Source organism: Kryptolebias marmoratus, linkage group LG6 (assembly GCF_001649575.2).
Source record: "Kryptolebias marmoratus isolate JLee-2015 linkage group LG6, ASM164957v2, whole genome shotgun sequence".
In the NCBI taxonomy this organism is placed as follows: Eukaryota; Metazoa; Chordata; class Actinopteri; order Cyprinodontiformes; family Rivulidae; genus Kryptolebias; species Kryptolebias marmoratus.
Window position 1 is genome coordinate 508685 of NC_051435.1, and position 21597 is coordinate 530281.

At 44.8% G+C, this 21597-nt stretch overlaps 4 protein-coding genes across 6 annotated transcripts in view; all 4 read left to right on the forward strand.

The window, feature by feature from the left end:
* Positions 1-13972, forward strand: part of LOC108251559 (myosin light chain kinase, smooth muscle) — a 42963-nt gene extending 28991 nt beyond the window's left edge. For all 3 annotated transcript variants that reach the window (XM_037976010.1, XM_037976011.1, XM_037976012.1), the window contains 16 exons: positions 4033-4080; positions 4246-4373; positions 4460-4616; positions 5602-5792; positions 5866-5980; positions 7565-7603; positions 7694-7784; positions 7857-8060; positions 8593-8810; positions 9359-9482; positions 9555-9707; positions 9862-9985; positions 10109-10199; positions 10286-10414; positions 10892-11004; positions 11338-13972. In XM_037976010.1, the coding sequence (XP_037831938.1) occupies positions 4033-4080; positions 4246-4373; positions 4460-4616; positions 5602-5792; positions 5866-5980; positions 7565-7603; positions 7694-7784; positions 7857-8060; positions 8593-8810; positions 9359-9482; positions 9555-9707; positions 9862-9985; positions 10109-10199; positions 10286-10414; positions 10892-11004; positions 11338-11469 (2057 nt within the window). In that variant the 3' untranslated portion in view covers positions 11470-13972. The remainder of the gene's footprint in view (positions 1-4032; positions 4081-4245; positions 4374-4459; positions 4617-5601; positions 5793-5865; positions 5981-7564; positions 7604-7693; positions 7785-7856; positions 8061-8592; positions 8811-9358; positions 9483-9554; positions 9708-9861; positions 9986-10108; positions 10200-10285; positions 10415-10891; positions 11005-11337) is intronic.
* LOC112451394 (titin) overlaps positions 1-21597 on the forward strand; it is a gene marked incomplete at its 3' end in the record, with an annotated part of 470585 nt that overhangs the window by 360500 nt on the left and 88488 nt on the right. The gene's annotated exons all lie outside the window — the stretch shown is intronic.
* Positions 16729-17673, forward strand: LOC108251558 (olfactory receptor 14J1-like). Its single transcript, XM_017441908.3, has one exon. The coding sequence runs from the start codon at positions 16729-16731 to the stop codon at positions 17671-17673; it is 945 nt and encodes a 314-aa protein (XP_017297397.2).
* ube2g2 (ubiquitin-conjugating enzyme E2G 2 (UBC7 homolog, yeast)) overlaps positions 20410-21597 on the forward strand; it is a 6322-nt gene continuing 5134 nt past the window's right edge. The window contains exons 1-3 of the mRNA XM_037976025.1: positions 20410-20564; positions 21024-21059; positions 21191-21236. Of these exons, the coding sequence (XP_037831953.1) occupies positions 20432-20564; positions 21024-21059; positions 21191-21236 (215 nt within the window). The 5' untranslated portion in view covers positions 20410-20431. The remainder of the gene's footprint in view (positions 20565-21023; positions 21060-21190; positions 21237-21597) is intronic.

Here is a 21597-nt window from a genome sequence, read left to right on the forward strand (position 1 = left end):
TGTTGGTCCACAGTCAGAAACCAGCAGCTGCTCCACCTGCTGAGAGACAACATGTTGGTCCACAGTCAGAAACCAGCAGCTGCTCCACCTGCTGAGAGACAACATGTTGGTCCACAGTCAGAAACCAGCAGCTGCTCCACCTGCTCCACCAGCTCTGACAAACACCTGAACAGGAAGTCATGCGTTGGTCGTTTGGTTGGTTGGTGGTTTAGTTGTTGATTGTTTGTTTGTTTGTTTATTTGTTATGTACTTGCTATGATCTCTGCAAATGTTTTGAAAAACCCAGACTGTAACCTGGAGAAGTTGAAGGTGTGTGTGTGTGATTTACTGCTGATAACATTTGGATCATTTATCAGTCAGGAACCAGAACAATGCTGAGAGCAGAACCTGAAAGGTCAGAGGTCAGCTGGAGGTGCATTCAGCTTGGCTGCTGTGTGAATGATGGGGTGTTGATGCAAACAGGAGATATTAGTGTTTGTGTTTAGTTTTTAGTCCTCCTTGATCACAGCAGCTCGTGAAGATATTCACGAGTGCTCGGAGCAGAGCTGTGTGGCGGTTAGAATTATTTCCTGAACTCTGTCTGACCCTTGCTGTTTCAGGCACAGGTAACATGACAGACGTATTGGTCCTGAGAAATCAGTGATTTCTTTTTATACAGCAGCTGCCATCTGTGGTCAGACTCAACGGCCATCTTTAATTTTATCCACCTGCAGTTTAGCATCAAACTGTTTGTTTCTGCAGAAATCCTTGGATTCAGCCGTGATTTATATTTCCTGTTTTCATCTGCCCCACATTCACATTGACTTGTTTTTGTCCTGATTCACTTGGTCAGTTTTACCTGTTTGTGACACCAAACCCTGAACTGTTCTTTGAAAGCCCAGTCTGAGGTTTACTGGACCTTCAGAACCCTGGGCTGAGCCTCATCAACAGATCAGAGCTGACAGCAGCCAGGGAGTGGGGGTCCAGGGGCTGGACTGGGTTCTGCTCCTTCTCTTCCATTTAAGGTCTGGTTTCTGACTCGACCCGCTTCACTGTTTGATTCCTCCGCTCAGATTAAACTCCTGAGTCTCCTTTTAGAAACCGTGACAGGTTTTTATCTGACAGCGTGGATGATTCTGCTCTGTTCCGTTCAGTTCTGTTCCGTTCTGTTCTGTTCTGTAACAGAAGAACCTTGTTTTTTTCCTCCTGGTTGATCAACCTGAGAGGTGTTTCTGTCCATTGTCCTCCGGCCAGCAGGGGGTGCTGCAGAAACTGTTTCATCTTTGGTTCCAGTTCGAATCAAGTCCATCAGAACATTTTCACAGAGACTCTGCAGATCAGAACCAGGTCCAAACCTGCATCCAGGAGATATTACCTCAGTGCAGGAGGAATGTCTTCATGTTCTGTTAGAGAGGAAAATGTTCCTGATTCTTTAAAGCAAGAACATTAATCTCTAAAGTTAGGGCGTGATGACAGCACTGCTGTGAAGTACTGTTCAGAGAGAACGGGTTTCTGTTGACCTTCTCCGCCTGAGATGGACCTCGTTAAGATTTATTATCTGTGATCAGAGTCTTCAGGTAGACAGACACAAATCCTCCTGATTCTGAAGAACTTCAGGTTTCATCCATCATCAGAGTAAAGACCTGCAGGGTGACACGTGGGTCTGATATTAAATATTCTCCAGTCTGAGGTGAACCGGTCCAGCTGCTCCATCGGGTTCCAGACGGATCTTTAAACCAAAGATGGACAAAGTGTCTCCGTCCCTGAATCCTGATGTTCAAGTGAAGCCATAAAATCCTAACAGGACCAGTCAGATTGTATTTTAAGGACCAGAATATGAGCTTTAGATATATGACTAGACAGAGTGTTGTCACATGGAAGTTGAAGGCGAACCAGGCTGAACGCCCTCTAGAGGCGGCCTGTGGTAAAAGTTTAAATCTAAGGTGTAGAAAACTACACCTTAGATTTTTATTTTAACTGTTCTGTTAATTCTTGTAATTCTTACTGTTTAGCTGTAATTCATTATCTGGTGTCTTAAAAAAGTGGGCGGGGCTTAAGTTCAAAACACACAGGCAGCAAATGACAGGTGTTAAAATCTTCCATCTTTTTATGTCTGACCCCACATCAGGTTCTCCGTCACGGCGTCTGGTGATGCTCCTCAACAGTGTTCTGCTGCTTCTGAAAAATACATTTTTATATTTATTGCTCCTCACTTGGACCTCCGGGATCCTGCAGCAGCTCTTCTATTCTTTTTTGGGACAGTTCTTCTTCTCTTGTTTGCTTGTAGCACCGTTTCAGAAGCTTAAAAATGGACAGATCAATTGTTGAGGAACATCTGAACATCAGTGGAATAAAGATGATGTGCTGATCCGTTGGTTTGGAGATGAATTATTCTGGTGAGAAATCCTGTCGAAGCTGACATTATATTCAGTTAATATCTTAAATCTGATGTGTTAGACCTCAGCACGGCGTGGCCTTTGTTTCAGAAACGTTAACTGACTCGCCGCGGCGAGGCACTGTGAGGCTTTTCCTCTGTGGTTTGGGCTTCAGGATCCTGAAGGTTCAGACTCAAACCTGGATAATCTGACTTCAGTTCTTTTCATCATTGTACAGAAAATTACAAGACTTCCATCATGTTTGATGTCTAAATGCAGAAATGAATCTTGTCATTTCCTAAAACGCTGTTAAATTTAACTGAGGAAACATCTTAGTTTGATAAGTTTCAGTCCTCCTCAGATCCTGTCTCTGGTGGAAGGAACTAAAAAAGGCAAAGAGTCGAGAATGTACATGTTGGGCAGAGGTCAAAGGTCATGATGAACACAGGAGGATGAGCCTTAGACCGGTCTCTGTGGGTCAGAAATACCTTTGGATCAGGAAACTGGCCTGCGTTCTAACAGGAACACCTGCACAGGAGAACCGGCTGCTCTGTGTTGGAGCAGAGCCAGCACAGCTCTTCATCTTCTCAAAGTCAGAAATCATTTTTAGTAGAAATAGTTTCAAAGCAGATCTGAGAGACGAAAGGAGACAAACGTCTCCTGACAGCATCCTAAGATTGAATCTGTCCTCCTCCTGCAGAACAAACATCAGACTGCATGAAGGATTTCCTGCATCAGGAGGAACTATTTATAGACTGACCATATATGGTCATCAGAGACGCTCCTCGCCTGTCCAACATTCCTGTTCTGTCCTGGTTGCTGCTCCGCTCTGCACTGCAAAACCTTCAGAACCCAGAGGAACTCAGACATCTCCACGTTCCAGCACAGAACAGTACCTGAAAACCTTTTATTCACGGCATTAACCTCGAGGAAAAAGAACCACAAGAACAGAACTTTATCTGGTCCGACACACCAGGTTCTGTCCAGTTAGAACGTTCTGTCCTTTACAAACTGTGTGTTGGTCTCTGAGTTTCAGATGAAAAAGTTTCACTGGTTTTATCATTGACGTCCGGTTCTTCAAGAACTTAACTTCCTGTGGGGAACAGTTAATCAGTAACTTTATTCAGCTGATCTCAGCCGTGCCAAGTAGGTAACAGGAGAACGTTCCGTCTGTGGAACATCAGGACGTTCTGTCTGTGGAACATCCGGACGTTCCGTCTGTGGAACATCCGGACGTTCCGTCTGTGGAACATCCGGACGTTCCGTCTGTGGAACACCCGGACGTTCTGTATGTGGAACATTAGATTGTTCCGTCTGTGGAACATCAGGACGTTCTGTCTGTGGAACATCAGATCGTTCCATCTGTGGAACATCAGGACGTTCTGTCTGTGGAACATTAGATCGCGCCATCTGTGGAACACCAGATCTTTCCATCTGTGGAACATCAGGACGTTCTGTATGTGGAACATCAGGACGTTCTGTATATGGAACATTAGATCGTTCTGTCTGTGGAACATTAGATCGTTCTGTCTGTGGAACATCCGGACGTTGTGTATGTGGAACATCCGGACGTTCTGTATGTGGAACACCAGATCGTTCTGTCTGTGGAACATCAGGACGTTCTGTATGTAGAACATTAGAACACTGTTTGACTCAGCGCTGTCTGTTTCTCCGTCAGGTGAAGCCAGGATAAAGAAGCCGACTCCAAAGACTCCGCCCAAACAAGGTGAAGCTCACCTGAACTTTCTTTACATTGGTTCCTCAAACACTGTTCTACTAATGATGTTCTCATTAGGAAGGAGAACATCTGCTGGTTTAAACCTCCTCTGTGTGTCCTTACTGATCAATAATCATAATTTAGTTCTAATTGGTTATCGGTGCTTGTCTGCAGCTCTGCCTCCTCAGATCCTGCAGTTCCCTGAGGACATGAAGATCCTGGCAGGAGAGAAGGTGGAGATCCTCTGCAGGTTCTCTGGAGCTCCGCCCATCAGCTGCACCTGGCTGAAGTTCAGGAAGCCAGTGAGACACACACACACACACAGAGCGGGGTGTTGATTACTGATCAGGCTGAGCAGCAGGGCTGAAGGAACATCTCTGTGGTCCAGATCCAGGAGGGCTCAGCTGACATCTCCATCCAGAGCAGCGACAGCAGCAGTAAACTGACCATCAGCAGCGGGCAGCAGGAGCACTGCGGCTGCTACACCATCGAGCTGAGGAACACCTACGGCCTCCGACAGGCCGCCCTCAATCTCACCATCGTGGGTAAGAAACATCTGACTCACACAGCACGACTGACCTCTGCAGGACCTTTAGGTGTGTTCGGAGTTATTACAAAATAAATAAACGTTATAGTCTACAAACCCACAGAAAAAGGGTTTTAAATCCACAGAGGTTTGGATAAATCCTGTAGCGCCCCCTGCAGGACAAACTGAGGCTACGCACTCAGGATGAGACGCTGTAAGCTCCGCCTACCTCCTGCACACCGTCATGGTGTCACATGACCTGTTTAATTACAGCTAAGCCTACAACCTTAGTTCTGGAAAAGTTGGGAAACAGATTTTGTTCCCAGTGGAACACAGGAACCATGGAAGATGTTTCAACTGAGAAACTGAAACGTTTTTAGGATAAAAAATCAGATCATTCTGACTCTGCTGGCAGCAACAGTAGGTCCAGATGTTTCCCTCTGTGCAGCATCTCCTCTTCTTCTACCATCAGTCTGTAAACATCTGGAGGTTTTAGAGGGAATGTTGTCCCATTCTGTCTGTGGAGGATTCTAGCTGTTCAACAGTCCTGAAACATGTAGTTTCCAAAACGAATTTCAGGTTTGGATCATCTGTTCACATCTGGCTTCTTCTTTGCCTGATAGAGCTTTAAGCAGCATTTGTGAACGGCACGGTGAACTGTGTTTATAGACGATGATCTGTGGAAGTGTTCCTGAGCAGAACAGAACCAGAACCTGATCACCAACATCCAGCCTTGACCTTTGACCTCAGAGGTTTCTCCAGATTCTTCAGATCTGTTGGTGCTCCTATGAACTGGAGATGATGGGAGATTCAGAATCTTTCATTAAGGAACTTTATTCTGATATATTTTCAGGTGTATTTTTATATTTCCCCACTGGTTTACATGGAGGAGCGATGCCAGGCTCTGGGTGGTGCTTGTTTTGATCCAGCTTCAGCTTCATTTTTCTCTACCAGCGTTGGGTTGTGCTGAGAGTTGCTCTCTGCTCTGACCCCCTCCTCCTCAGATAAACCCGACCCCCCAGCCAAGGTTCCTGCAGCCTCAGACATCCGGCGGTCCAGTCTGACGCTATCATGGTACGGGCCAACCTACGACGGAGGCAGCGCCGTGCAGTCCTACCACCTGGAAATCTGGGAGTCTGTAGAGAAACAGTGGAAACACCTGGTGTCCTGCAACAGCACCTCCTACAATGTCCAGGTGTGTTTCTGTCCACCACCTCAGCTGTCAAACTGCACCTTCAGACGTTTGACAGTAGGTCTTTGTTTTCTAGAACCTTCTTCCAGAGCGCCAGTATAAGTTTCGTGTTCGGGCACAGAACATCTATGGTATTGGAGAACCGAGCGCTGAGTCTGAGCCTGTAACAATTGGACTGGTGGATGATAACGGTAAGAAAACTTTACCTGAACACCAGGAGAAACTCTCTGTATGCTGTATTCTAGAAAAGAGTGGGTTCCAATGGAGGAGGTCCAGTATCTCTTTGTCACCAGCTGTGACATGGGAACATTTACCAGAATCCATCAGGGAATCTTGTGGGTCAGGAGGAACCAGGCCAGATCAGTAGATTCAGGATGTCCTGAGGGACATTTGAAGTTCTAAAGATAAGACTTTATTTTTCACACAATGGGCAAATTCAGATATTACAGCAGCAACAGGACAACGTGTAGGAAAATATTCACAGATAAAAAGAATTCCCAAGCTGTTTATTTACAGAAAAATGTGCACATATACTGCACAAATTGATACTGTGATTGATTTGACTGGTGTCCATGAAAGTAAAATAAAAGCAGAGGAGAAAGTGTAAAGTGATGAGATTCTCACAGTTATTTGTTCTGATGGCTGTGAGCAGGAAGGACCTTCAGTAGGCCTCCTTCTTGCACTCTGCAGGAGTTGCTCAGGGACTTCAGGGTTGTACAGGATGTGGAGGATGATGGACACCATGATGGATGTTAGTTTAGCCAGCATCCTTCTGTCCCCCACCCTCCGGAGGGACACTAGTGGACAGCCCAGGACAGAGCTAGCTCTCCTAATCATCCTGTCTCTGTTCATGCTGTCCCCTCCCTGACACAGAACACTGCAGAAGCCACCACAGTGACCTAAAATCTGCAGAGCAGAGCCCTGAAGGCCCTCAGTCTCCTCAGCAGGTGCAGCCGACTCTGGCCCTTCCTGTACCGAGGGTTAGTGTTGTCAGTCCAGTCTGTTGTTGAGGTGAACATCCAGTACTTAAATGAGTCGACTGTCTCAGTGACTGAGCCCTGGATGTTCACTGGTGTGTGGGGAAGAAGGTTTCCTACAGAAATCACCTACAAGCTCCTTGGTCCTACTAGGGATCAGGATCTGGTGGTTCTACTCACATCAAACCAGTCTGAGAAAGTTGAACAGAAAATCTTTCTACAAATCCAAAAACAACCAGCATGACCTGGTAATCTAACTGCAGAGTTCTGAACCATCAGGAGATGATGGACAGAACCCTGACTGGTACCAGAGTATTGTTCTTTAACAGAACAAAGTTTGTTTTTAATAAATGACCAGACCTAAATGACCAGGCACTAAAGCTGATGTCAGAATCTAATCAAATCAGGTTCTGAACAGGTCCCGAACAGGTCCTGAACAGGTTCTGAACAGGTCCCGAACAGGTCCCGAACAGGTCCCGAACAGGTCCTGAACAAGTCCTGAACAGGTTCTGAACAGGTTCTGAACAGGTTCTGAACAGGTCCCGAACAACCCACTCAGAGGAGGTTTGAATCAGAGGACATGGCAGAATTTTGGGATCAGACTCATTAAATTGGTTTGATTCTGCAGGTGTAGATGTCTGGACCAGTTAGAAAACACACCTGTGTTCTGTTGTAACCAGAACTCTTATTACCTAATCCGGAACCAGAACCCTGTAAACTAAACTGGACTCTAACCATCAGAGCCAAACTAAAACGACTAACAAGACTAACAGTGCTGCTATTTGGTTCCTCTGACAGAAAACCAGGAGGACGCTGAGGCAGAGGAGGAAGATGAAGGTACAGACCTCTGTGTCCCCTGTGTTTACAAACAAACAAACACAACAAAACAAACCAGGTTAACCCAGAACAACGTGTGTCCTCTGTCAGACTCAGACAAAGACCCGGAGTACCGAGATGTGACCATCAGAACCGACATGAAGGTGAAGGAGCTGTACGACGTGGAGGAGAGGCTGGGAACGTAAGGCTCCGCCCACTCTCAGTTTAAACCCAGGGGTCAGTGAATGCACCGTAAACGCTGTTTGTGTCACAGGGGGAAGTTCGGTCAGGTCTTCAAGCTGGTGGAGAAAGCTACGAAAAAGGTTTGGGCAGGAAAGTTCATCAAGGCGTACTCAGCGAAGGACAAGGAGAACGTCCGGCAGGAGATCAGCATCATGAACAACCTCCATCACCCCAAACTGGTCCAGTGTGTGGACGCCTTTGAGGGCAAGTCGGACATCGTCATGGTCCTGGAGATGTAGGTGGTCCTGGCAGAGACCTCAGCTGTTCATCTGCAGGAGGTTCAGATGAATCCAGCTGCTGCAGTCAGTTAGAAAACCTAAAGATTATTAAAAACATAAACCTGATGGTAAAACTGTTGAGTGATGAGAATCTTCAGCTGCTGATAATCTAGGAACCCTTTCATTTGGAAACAGAAACTGATTTGTCTCAGAAAACACCAGAAATCATTTTCTGCCTAACTATGAGAGGAAATCCTGAGCAGATAATGAAATAATAAATAAAATGACATAATTTTAGAGCTCAGGCAGCTATGAAGAGATAAAACACCCTAAAATTGCAACGAAATGAATGTTAGCAAATCTGTGGTGGCATGATAAAAACAAGAAGAGACAGTAGAAAGGAACAACAACAACCCTTAGGTTTAGGATGGGCGGCCATTTGTTTGTAAATTATTTTCTCAAATAATTGAGAAATAATAATTGAAGTTGAATTCATCCGAACAGCAGATGTTGGGTTCTTCTGCTCAGTTAGTGCTCTGATGTGTGCAGGATCTCAGGCGGGGAGCTGTTTGAGCGGATCATTGATGAGGACTTTGAGCTCACTGAGCGGGAGGTGATTAAATACATGCTGCAGATCATCGACGGCGTCAACTTCATCCACAAACAGGGCATCGTCCACCTCGACCTCAAGCCTGAGAACATCATGTGTGTCAATAAGACCGGCTCCAAGATCAAACTTATCGACTTCGGCCTTGCCAGAAGACTAGGTAACTCACTGTCAGAACAACTAACCCCTGACTGTAACTAACCAGCAATTAACCAGTAACCAGAACTTACAAACCACTAACTAACTACTCACTGGAACTAAGGGGTCATTGTCAGCCATTGTCACACAGTTTCACAAAGTTTTTTGGTCAAAACATGAAGAAATGAAGCCTAATATTGTAAGATTTTTTTTTTTAAGTCTTGTGACGTTTATGACATAGTGTTCATTGTTTTGTTTCTGTTACTGGGTATGTGTTGGTTTGAAGGGTGGGAAAGTTGCAATGTATTACAGTGTTATTATAGCTCATGTTACAGTGTTAATATAGTTTATGTTACAGTGTTAATATGGATACTGTAACTAGATTACTTTGGTTCAACTGACCACTCACTGATGTGATGATGTGTTTACTTTTCACTGTAAGTCACTAACTAACCATCCAGTTAGTGGAACTAACCCCTTTCTTACCAGTTTCCATCCTTTATTTTACCTAACTGATCAGTGATGTTTAGAAGCTGCGGGGTTTGATGGTTTCGGTTCTCCTCCTGACAGAAAATGCTGGAACTCTGAAGGTTTTGTTTGGGACTCCAGAGTTCGTTGCTCCAGAAGTGATCAACTACGAAGCCATCAGTTATCCCACCGACATGTGGAGTATAGGAGTCATCTGCTACATACTGTGAGTTTAGAACATGTTGGGTTCTAGCTGGTTGGAGCTTAGCTGAGTTTGGGTTCCCTCCCTCCTTTTAAGGCTGAGCGGTCTCTCCCCCTTCATGGGCGACAACGACAACGAGACTCTGGCCAACGTCACCTCTGCCACCTGGGACTTTGAGGACGAAGCTTTTGATGAAATCTCTGAGAACGCCAAAGACTTCATCACCAACCTGCTGAAGAAGGACATGAAGTAAGCAGGAAGTGACCCTGATCCTTGGATCAGGTTCTATTTCACAAACCTTCACTCTGTCCATGACCTCAGTCATGTGACAAGTTTAAAGTTGGGTTTTATTTGAAGCTTGAAGTCTGAACATGTGTGGAGTGATCACCTGTTGGCTCTTCAGGGCTCGGCTCAGCTGCGCTCAGTGTTACGAACATCCGTGGCTCAAACAGGACACCAACACCATGAAGACCACCAAACTCTCCAAGGAGAGGATGAAGAAGTACATCCTGAGGAGGAAGTGGCAGGTAACCAACATAAAACATGACTCAGCAGAACAGTATAAGGTTTTCATCAGCATTAGTGATTCTTCAGTGTTGGTTTCATCAAAAATAACTTCTGGTTTCTGGATCTTAACTCCTCCGGGGAAGAAAACGGGTCACGCTGTTCGAGCCATCGGCAGACTTTCATCCATGGCCATGATGGCTGGAGTCAGCGCCAAGAAGGGCTCGCCCACAGAAGGTATGACACCCGGGAAGGGGTTCTGAACCAGGTTCTGTTCATCCCTCAGTCCTGCAGAACTCATGGAACTCGTGTTGTGTCTTCAGAGGACAACCAGTTCCTGGAGTGTTTAGAGTACGAGCAGAAGACCGAGTGTAAGCCCAGTTTCAGCTCCGTCATCAAAGACGTGGAGGTGGTGGAGGGCAGCGCCGCCCGCTTCGACTGCAAGATCGAAGGTACTGATACAGATCAGCTGCTGATCGATCAGCTGATGATCGATTATCAGCTGATGATTAATCAGCTGATTGATCACCAGCAGATCTGTATCTGATGATCATCAGAGAATCAATCAGTCGGTGATCGATCAGCTGATGATGGTTTGGTACAAAGCTGATGATAAATCAGCTGATAATCGATCATCAACAGCCGGTGCTTTAAAAATTAAAATAAACTAAAAAAGGTTTGTCTCCTGAGTGAAGCTTTGTGTTTCTGAGCGATCATGAACGTCCTCCAGAACGTCACAAGATAATTTAACTCTTTTTTTTTTTTTTTTTTTTTTTTTACAGTAAATTTATTTTTAAATACTCTAAGGTAGAAATAATTATAAAAGGCACTCTAACTTGTAAAGATGTTTTAATGTTTGGTGAAGTGTTTGAAACGTTCCGACTGTAAAAAGACATTAAGTATGAAGCGGTTCTGTGGTTCTGCTGCAGGGTACCCGGACCCGGAGGTGGTTTGGTACAAAGACGACCAGCCCATCAAGGAGACCCGACACTTCCAGATCGACTACGATGAAGACGGGAACTGCAGTCTGATCATTTCAGAGGTCAGAGGTCAACTCTCAGCCTGGTTCACATCATTTTATTTTAACATTTTATCAGAAAAAAGAATAATTTTCTAATAAAGTTGTTCTGTTGTTGGTTTTATTACAGGTTTAAATTAAACTTTATTTTTATTTTTTAAAAATCCTGATCTTTCTGTAACTGGGATCGTCAGATAGTTACAGAAAATAAAAATGTTAAATCTAATTTTAATCACTATTAGTTTAAAACAAATTTCCTCTCATAAAAGCAGCCAGACTGAGGACAATAAAGTTTTATTATAAAAATTATTAGAAATTTTAAAGTAATTTCTGAGTTTTTCTGATGTGAACCTGCAGGTTTCAGGTGACGATGACGCCAAGTACACGGTGAAGGCCGTCAACAGTCTGGGAGAGGCGACGTGCACGGCCGAGCTGCTGGTGGAGGTGATGGCCGGGGAGGAGGAGGAGGAGGAGGAGGAGGAGGAGTAAGACTCCTGCTGCTCCTCCACGCGACACACCGGACCACATTAACAGACAAACTTACCCTTTAAAGAAAGGAACAGGTGGGCGGAGTTTCACACACCTGGATGGAGACCACACTGAGCACGTGCACAGCTCCGAGGGTTTTATTGCAGGGTTTTAATTTACGGTCATTTAGTTTGTGTCCCGGCGCCGTCTGAACAGCTGCTGGAGCAGAAAACAGATTTCTGAACCCAACAGGACGTAAACGATGCTGCCGGGTCCTTCACGTTAAAATTACAATCCAGTCTGAACGTTAGAGTCCATAAATTTATTCTAACATTCATCTTTTCCTCAGATTAAATCAACCTGTTCAGCCCTGCACCATGCTGTGTTTTAAGCTCCTCCCACCTGACGCCTGAGAGTCAGAAGCTCCTCCCACCTGGGTATCCTGTTCTTTCTCAAAGCTGGATTAGTTTATCAAGATACTTTGGATTTTCTGTTTGTTTCAAATGTAAATATGGTTCCGGGGCCTCTGGACCAGGTGAGACCAGGTGAGACCAGGTGAAGCCAAGTGAGACCAGGTGAGACCAGGTGAAGCCAAGTGAGACCAGGTGAGACCAAGTGAAGCCAAGTGAAGCCAGGTGAGGCCAGGTAAGACTAGGCGAGACCAGGTAAGACCAGGTGAGGCGCTGTGGAGTAATGTTAGGCAGAACCTTCACTGAGCTCCATCAGGTTCCTCCTCCAGTCTGTTAAAGATGAAATTATATCTTAATCTTCAGTTCAGATCATCTTTATATCTGAGAACAGAAAATCCTGAGTAAATCTGATGTCAATCAAACGTTCAGCTCCCAGAGCATCATGGGAGCTGTAGTTTTTTTACTCAGAACTGTAAATGTTTTAACTGAGATCTTTTTTAGACTCGACTGAAGCAGCTTTACAAAATTCACATTTCAAAAGCATCAAATATTTGTGTCTCTACGAGATTTTTAGCTTGTCTTTAGCAAACTCCGCCCCCTTTACTTAAAGAGACAGGAGCCTAATGTCTGATTGGTCAGTTTGTGGAAGCTGCAGCACAATGCGCCTAAAGCCAGATATAAACACGTCTGAAACACTAAAGTCTGAAAAATCAAACGTTTAACTCACAAAAACGACTTTTACATGTTTAAGTTCACTGTTTGACCACGTTTGCTGTTAATACGAGACGAGGAAATGCTGACAACAGAAGAAGAGAAGCAGAAACAGGCCATCTCACTGTTCGATAGTGTTCTTCTTCTATGGTTTTAAATAATGCAGAACCTTATTCTGTGCCTTAAAGGGAGCCGAGCTTCTTTTTCTGTTTTTAGTAACAAGTTGAAACAAAAATCATCACTCTGTGCCTTAACGCATCGCTCTGAGTTAATCCGAGTTAATCTGAGGGACATTTCAGTCCTGCTGCCTCCGGTCTGTTTTTTAGAACCAGTTCTCAGTCCAAACATGTCGGAACCAGAACTGACAGTCTTTAACTTTCCTCCAATCAGAAAAGTTTGTTTTACATAACGATTTGATGAACTGCTTCCATCTGATTCCACTTTTCTGATTATAGATTATTCTGCCGAGTCAGACCGGATCTCATGTGGATCAGAACATTTAGAAATGATGCCGTTTGTAGCTCTGACCCATCCACTGATGTCTGCTGGCTTCAGTTTCACATTCAGCCGGATCGACAGAAACTGCTCGTGTTCCTGATGTTAGTGGTAAACTTTCCACATTTGATTGGCGGTTTTTATGCACTTTGTGTATTTGAAAGTTTATTTCTGGTGTTTTTATGTTATCAGAAGAGTTTCCATCCGTCCACGTTTAAAACACTTGTTTTATTTCATTCACTTCCTGCTGAGCTCCGTGTTTTCCATCATATCATTGTCTGCTAACGTTAGCATCAAAGCTACATCATCTGACTCGTCCTTTGGCGTTTCTCTGCAGCCGAACTCAACACCGCTCTAACCGCCACTGATCACACTGATCTCAGAGCTCAGAACTTCCACACAAGAGCATTCAGTTTTATTTAGCACAACATTCAGTTTGTAAATCCTTTATTTTAGACACAAACCGTCAGTTAACAGTAAAGAGATTTTTGTTCTGATGGAAACTTTAAATGTTGTGAAGTTTTGTCACATTCCAGCTGTTTGTTTTTATTGAACGCTTTAAAACTGATTCAGTTTGAAATCAGACACCAAAGAACTTTTATTTCTATTTTTATGATTATTATTAAGCTCACAGGTGTGTGTTTGTGTGTTTGTTGCTTGTTGGTTTGCAGATTGTATTTTGTTAGATTTATTTAAAGCACAGATTCATAAATATATGATTAATATTTGAGCATCCTGAAGGTCACGACCCCCCACCCCCCTGTTAAAGCAGAGGTGGATCACTCTTGGATTGGTTTTTGTATTAGATGTATGTAGATTTATTTCTGATTTTTATAAATATCTATGAGTGTGATGAACTGCAGGTAACGACGTGCACAGACCCTAAATAAATTTGATCACAGAACAAATGGTGTTGATGTTTTTATTGATGTGTTTATTGTTTAAAACCCAGAGGAAACTCGTGAACATGTAACATAAAGAACTGCATCATCTGCATACATGGAGACCAGAGAGGTTTGTTTGTTCAAACGGATCCATCTGGTCTTAGTTCTCAGCTCCATGGGGGGACAGAAACTAAGACCTGGACCCACAGAACTCTCTGTCTCACCTGGACTCAGATCAGACGTTTTTAGGATACATGGATGAGTCTTAGAGCCACAGATTAGTACTGATGGCCCATTTCATTGAGTTACCCCCAAGTGATCCTTATTATCATCCCTTCATGTTCCAATATTCTGTCCTCAGTTCTTCTTCTTCTTTGATTTGTCACGTTCTCAACAATCTCCTGGAAAAAAACTAGACGTCTGGGTTGTATGTCTTTGTGTGAAAACCTGTTTTGATGCTAAAGTCGAATACAGGAAGGATAAAACCAAGAACTCCTTCCTAAGGAACACCAAATCTGATTCAGTATTTTCATGGATTTTTTCTTGCTGGACATTGATCAGGTTACAGAAACATGTTTTTAATTTGATTCATAAGCACTTTTATTTTATAAAGGAGCTCAGGGCTGCAGAAGTGTTTGAGTCTGAGGGTTCAGATGATCAGTCCGAGTTATTGATCAGCAGCTGACGGAGAACAAAGTGACAGCAGACTTACTGATTACAGTGTGTTTATCACAGACAGGTGTGTGTGTTGATGGGTGGCTGCTGGTCAGTGTGTGTCTGAGTTAATGAGCTCACCTGAGAACAGCTCGTTAATGGTCTCTCGTTAGGCCGTCCTCTCAGGACAAACCCATCATGGATGCTGTTGCATCATCCTCGTGTTGTTTGACTTGTTCCTCAGAGGGTTCCGACACAGATCGGGCCACATTCAGAAGTTCTTCACTTCATTAGAAAGTAAAGTTTGGGTGGACCTGAGACGATTACTCCCACAGAGATGAAAGTCTAGAGGAAGAGCTGACTGCTCGTCTTCCTCAGGTCACAGAAAGTTCTTCGAGTGTATTTCTGGTTAAGACTTTTCAGAATTTAAGAGTAAAGTTTGCAGCTGGTCTCATCATGAAGCCTTCAGGCTGAGACCAGCAGCTTCTACAGAGTTCACGCAACCAAATACCCCTCCTGATTGGTTGAAACCTGTCGCCAAACTGAACGGTCTGCTAATGATCGGGGTGTTTTCAGGGTCGTAGAACCATTAAAGTTCCTCAATTAATCCGTAACTCACCAGCATCTGATAGTGTGTTGGGGCCAGCTACAGCTCATCTTCAATTCTTCTTCCCTCGCCTCAGTTTTCTCCCTCCTCCAAACATTCATCTGAAACAGGAAGTGGTTCTGCGTGTTCCACCAATCCCGTCCAGGCATCACAAACACGTCAAACTGTACAAATTATTCACAACGTTCTAACAACGTTCTGGGCAAACAGATGTAAACAATGGTAATATATAAAAAGTCTGTTAGAACCCATTAGTTTCTGTTAGAACCCAGCAGATTGAACCAATCATTGTCTGCTAGAACCCAACAGCTACTGTTCTGATCATTTTAGCTTTCAGCTACCACTTTGTTAGTTTTAGCTTTGAACTGTTCTCTGATTTGGTTTCCCACAGCTGTTTTCTAATCAAGCTTTGTTTTGTTTTGCTCATTTTAGCTTCTGTTCTGATTGTTTTAACTTTAGTTTCTCCGTTTTAGCTTCTTCCACAAACTTCAGCTGTTATTCAGCTCTCAGCGCTCCTTCTGTGTTTCACTGCTTTTGTTCTGAATCCTTTAAAGAACTGTTTCTGGGTGGATCAGAACCCGTCAGACCCTCGGACCGTGGACCTCAGAACTGTTTCTGGGCGGATCAGAACCAGTCAGACCCTCGGACCGTGGACCTCAGAACTGTTTCTGGGCGGAACAGAACCAGTCAGACCCTCGGACCGTGGACCTTTTGCGGTTTGTTCCCTCAGATGATGAAGATGTTGTTTGGACTCTAATGAGCTCCTCTGAGAACAGCGCCTCATAAAAGCAGCTCAGACCCGACCGGAGCAGATCTTCTGGGGGTTCTGGGTCAGACTCAGGGCGAAACACATTGAAGGTTCAGTCAGAACCAAACGTTCAGATGGTTTCATGTTGGCTGTTTACATGATGGGAACTCAGCAGGAGATTTACTGATATTAATGTTCTGAAGAGATGGTCCTGGTGTCAGCAGGCAGCTGATGGCGTCTTATTGGATCTTATTAATCAGATGTTTATAATCAGATGTTACAGTCAGCTGATGTATTTGATGTTTAGGATCACACGTGATTAATTCGATATAAAGGTGTTTGTTTTTGCTGCTCCTGATGTGTGGAACAGGTTCTGTCTTCAGAACGTTTTAACCTCTGCTGCAGACTCATGTTCTCTCCTCGGCAGTCTGACACCCAGCTGACGGTTCATCTTCTCAGGGTTTTATTTCCTTCAGATGTTCTGATGATGTCTGGAATGTTTATTTTTGTTTAAATCTTAAAGCTCTTTAATCAGCTTCTGTTATTTTCAGTGTGATACAGAGATAAATTTTACAACAATATTTTAGTGTTTTTGATCAGATCTTATCAATCAGACATTAATCTGTTGTTAATCAGATGGTTTTGATCAGCTGTTCTTGTTGTCAGCAGTCAGCTGTTGTTGTTGTTGTTGTTGTGTTGTCCTGTCCTTGTTTGTCTTCCTCTGACCACTTCTTTTTCAGGTTCTTCTTCCTCCTCTCTGCACCCCCTGTGATGACGTCAGACCAGGTAAACGTGACGTCAGTCACGCTGGACGGCCTGCAGCAGCTGTCTGAGCTGCGGCTGCTCTTCTTCCTCATCTTCCTCTCTGCCTACTTGTTCGTGCTGTGCAGCGACGGGCTCGTGCTGCTGGTAATCTGCACGCGCCGGAGCCTGCACCAGCCCCTGTTTGTGTTCGTGGCCGCGCTGCTGCTGAACTCGCTGCTGGGCGGCGGCGTCATCTACCCGCGGCTGCTGTGGGAACTGCTGTGGGGGGGCGAGGCAGTGCGCGTCACCCTGTCCGCGTGCGCGTGTCAGGCCTGGGTGGTGTACTCGCTGGACGCCTCCGCCTTCATGCTGCTCGCGGCCATGGCCTTTGACCGGTACGTGTTCATCTGCCGCCCTCTGCGCGCCGCCGCGCTGCTCTCGCCGCGCGCGGTAGCCGCGCTTCTGATGTCCTGCTGGCTGCTGCCCGCCGTCATGGTGGGCGGAGCCACGCTCCTAGCTGCGCGCCAGCCGCTGTGCCGCGCACGCATCAGCAGGCTCTTCTGTGACGTTTACAGCCTGATCCGGCTGAGCTGCGGCGGCCGCACGGCCCTGCTCAGCGAGACTTTCGCGCTACTGACCTCCTCGGCCACCGTACTTCTGCCCTCCGTCTTCGTGCTCTTCTCGTACGGCAGCATCCTGTCCGTGTGCCTGCGCCGCACGCGCTCCTGCAGCAGCAAGGCGCTGCGCACCTGCCTGCCGCACCTGCTGGTCTTCATCAACTACAGCGCATGCGCGGGAGTGGAGGTGCTGCAGCGTCGCTTGCAGGCCGACGGTGAGCCCGCCGCCTCAGTTCTCACCTCCATCATCCTGGTTCTGGTTCCGACCGTCTTCAACCCGGTGGTGTACGGCCTTAACATGAGAGCTGTGTCCGGACACCTGAGGGAGCTGCTGGGCTGCACCAGGACCGCCTGATCTGAAGGGTCCGGGTGTCAGTCCGGATCCATGTCCCGGTCCAGGTCCAGGTCAAGGTCCAGGTGTCTGAGGTTCTTCAACAAATATCTGTCCAGCTGCTCGGACTGAATGTTCTGACAGAACCCAGTCTAAGTCTGAGTCTCAGTCTGAGACTCAGTCCAGGTCCAAGTCTGGATCTCAGTCTGGATCTCAGTCTGGGTCTCAGTCTGGGTCTCAGTCCAGGTCCAGGTCCAAGTCTGGATCTCAGTCTGGGTCTCAGTCTGGGTCTCAGTCCAGGTCCAGGTCCAAGTCTGGATCTCAGTCTAGGTCTCAGTCCAGGTCCAGGTCCAAGTCTGGATCTCAGTCTGGGTCTCAGTCCAGGTCCAAGTCTGGATCTCAGTCTGGGTCTCAGTCCAGGTCCAAGTCTGGATCTCAGTCTGGATCTCAGTCTGGGTCTCAGTCCTGGTCTAGGTCCAGGTCCAGGTGTTCTAACAAACATCTGTCTAGCTGCTCAGACTAAATGTTCTGCTGGTATCCCCTGGTTCTGTTCTGAGGTTCTGGTCAGAACTGAAGCAGAAAGTTTCATCAAACATAAAAACGTCAAACCAAGAGTTCCAAAGTTTTAGAACCACAGAACTGATCAGAACCTTCCTGTTTATTGATGATTGATCAGATTCTAGAAGCTGCAGCTGAAATTATTATTATTATTGTTGATAAAGTTCTGTTTGTGCCTCCCCAGCTCATTGTTCTGTTCAGAACCCGATGACAAAACTGGAATAAAATCAATAATAAATTAAAATATATCAGACTGTTTTTGAAAATAAGATTAAAATGATTAAATCTGAACATCAAGTGTTTCTTTAATCACTGGAATAAAATGTTATGAACACAATAAAAGAAGTCAAGTTTATTTATATAGCACATTTCAGCAACAACAAAGTGCTTTACATCATAAAAACACAAAATTAAAAAGTCATAAAAAGAACAACATACAGTCACCAATGGAGAAACCAGTACACATCCATTTATTATGGTGCTAAAGGAACTTAAACAGGTGGGTTTTCAGCCTTGATTTAAAGGAACTCAGTGTTTCAGCTGGTTTGCAGTCTTCTGGAAGTTTGTTCCAGATTTGTGGTGCATAGAAGCTGAAAGCTGCTTCTCCATGTTTGGTTCTGGTTCTGGGGGTGCAGAGTAGACCAGAACCAGAAGACCTGAGTGTTCTGGAGGGTTGATCCAATAACAGCAGATCTTTAATGGATTGTGATGCTGAGCCATTCAGTGATTTATAAACTAGCAGAAGTATTTTAGTCTCCTCTCTGAGCTCCAGGGAGCCGGTGGAAGGATTGTAGAACCGGGGTGATGTTCTCTAACTTCCTGGTTTTAGTGAGAACACAAGCAGCAGCGTTCTGGATCAGCTGCAGCTGTCTGATTGAGTTTTTAGGCAGACCTGTGAAGACGCTGTTGCAGTAATCAGTGCGACTAAAGATAAATGCGTGGAGGAGTTTCTCTAGATCTTGTTGGGACGTTAGTCCTTTAATCCTGGAAATGTTCTTCAGGTGATAGAAGGCCGACTTTGTAACTGTCTTTATGTGGCTCTGAAGGTTCAGGTCCGAGTCCATCCACACCCAGATATCAGGCCTGATAGTTTCTAGCTGGAATAACTGGAGCTGTGTGCTGACTCTGGATCAGTCCTCTTTAGGTCCAAAGATAATTACTTGAGTTTTGTTTCTGTTCAGCTGGAGAAGGTTCTGGCACATCCACACATTGATTTGTTCTAAGCATCTGTTTGGTGATTGGATGGGTTCAGAGTCACCTGGTGACGTTGTAATGTAGAGCTGAGTATCATCTGCTCAGTTATGGTAACTAATCTTATTTCCTGTTATAACCTGAGCTCGTGGGAGCATATAGACATTAAATAACAGCGGTCACAGGACTGAACCCTGGAGTGCCCCATATGTGACTTCTTTCTGCTTCGATAAGAAGTTACCCATTCAAACAAAGAAAACCTTGTTCTTTATGTAAGATTCAAACCAATCGAGTACTGGACCCGAGAGTCGTACCCAACTCTCCAGTATTTTCAATAATATGTCATGGTCAACAGTGTCAAATGCTGCGCTGAGGTCCAACAGAACCAGCACTGTGGTTCTTCCACAGTCTGTATTTATGTGGACATCATTGAACTCTTTGACGAGGGCCGTCTCAATGCTGTGGTGAGCATAGAAACCAGACTGATCATCATTAGGAAGCCATTTAACTGTTGAAACACAGCTTTTATGATAATTTTGCTGATGAATGGAAGGTTGGAGATTGGCCTATAATTCTGCAGTTGGGATTTGTCCAGATTGTTCTTTTTTATCAGTGGTTTGATAACTGCTGTTTTTAAATCCTGGGGGAAACACCTGATGAGAGGGACGTTTACGATTTGAATCAGATCAGATGCAACAACAGGCAGAACTTTCTGAAGGAAAGTTGTGGGAGAACAGGAAAAGAACAGGATTTTTCTTAATAAATTAATTAAAGTTTATTTATTTATGAACAAACTAATATATTTTATTATTTGAACTTAATTTCTTTATTAAGTTTATTTATTATTTACCTAAAATAACTGTTTTCAATAATTTTTTGCCTTAATAAAGTTTAACTAATGTAGGAAGGAGAAAGGTCAGAGGTCAGCCCACCTGGAAAGTCCTTCTGCGCATGCCCAGCAGCCCTGTTGTAGTACCGCGGTGAGTCACCGGGGGGCGCTGCTCGCTTACGCACCTGGAACCTCCTTCTGCGCATGCTCAGGAGGAAAGTAGTTGCTGTGTGTCTCGGAGCTGTTGTTTATTTTTTTTCCTTGTTTTTTTTTTCGTCCTTTTCTCCAAACACGATGGCGGGCACCGCGCTGAAAAGGCTCATGGCCGAATATAAACGTGAGTAACGGGACGGAAGTTCCAACCAGTCCGGAATCTGTTAGCATTAGCAGCTAGGCTAACCTGACAGATGAAGTTCCGGTGCACCAAACTCCGTAACGAAATGCGACAGTTTAGGGTTTTGTTTCGTTTCTGCTATAATTTGCCACATCAATGAATAAAAGCGTTTTAAACCCCAGTAATGTGAGCGATTCGGCCTCATTTATGCGCAGCTAGCCGTATTTATAACGACAGAATAAGACCTTTTATGATCACTGTGCGGCTCGTCAGCGTTATGATCCAGAACCTTCTCCACAGGGTCGGTTTGTGTCACTTTGAAAAACTGAAACCCACAAACATCGAACAGGAAGACTTTTAGCTAAAGATCAGGAGAATATAGACCTGATCAGATATTCGGTGCGGATGGGGTCCAGTGGTTCTGTTTAACAGCTGTTTCTGACGGGTTTCTCTGTGTTTCAGAGCTGACTCTGAACCCACCTGAAGGGATCGTTGCAGGTGAGACTCCGCCTCCTTCTGCCACACTTTGAGTGAAGAAAGCTTTTACTCAGCCCTGTGGGGCTGGTTCTTCTGGGCGGTTTTCTTCAGAACAGAACCTGTTCCTGATGAGGGTTCTGTTTGTTCTGCAGGTCCGGCTAACGAGGAGAACTTCTTTGAATGGGAGGCTCTCATCATGTGAGTACAGACTAGACTGGACTGGACTGCTCAGTCACACATGCGTTACCATGGAAACAGACCTGTTACTATGACTCAGCACAGTCAATCAATCAATCAATCAAATTTTATTTGTATAGCACATTTCAGCAGCAAGGCATTTCAAGGTGCTTTACATAATTAAAAAACAAAATAAAAACAGCATGTGACAATGAATAAACAGTAAGAAATAGACAAACATCAAAGACATCAAAACCCCGCACTCTAACCCTAATTTACCCATAAGCAACTCTAAACAGGTGGGTTTTAAGTTGAGATTTAAAGGCACCCAGTGTTTCAGCTGTTTTACAGTTTTCTGGAAGTTTGTTCCAAATTTGTGGTG

What these genes read in the sequence shown, in the direction of transcription:
- LOC108251558 (XM_017441908.3), top strand. Translation starts at nt 16,729, where the DNA reads ATGACGTCAGACCAGGTAAACGTGACGTCAGTCACGCTGGACGGCCTG.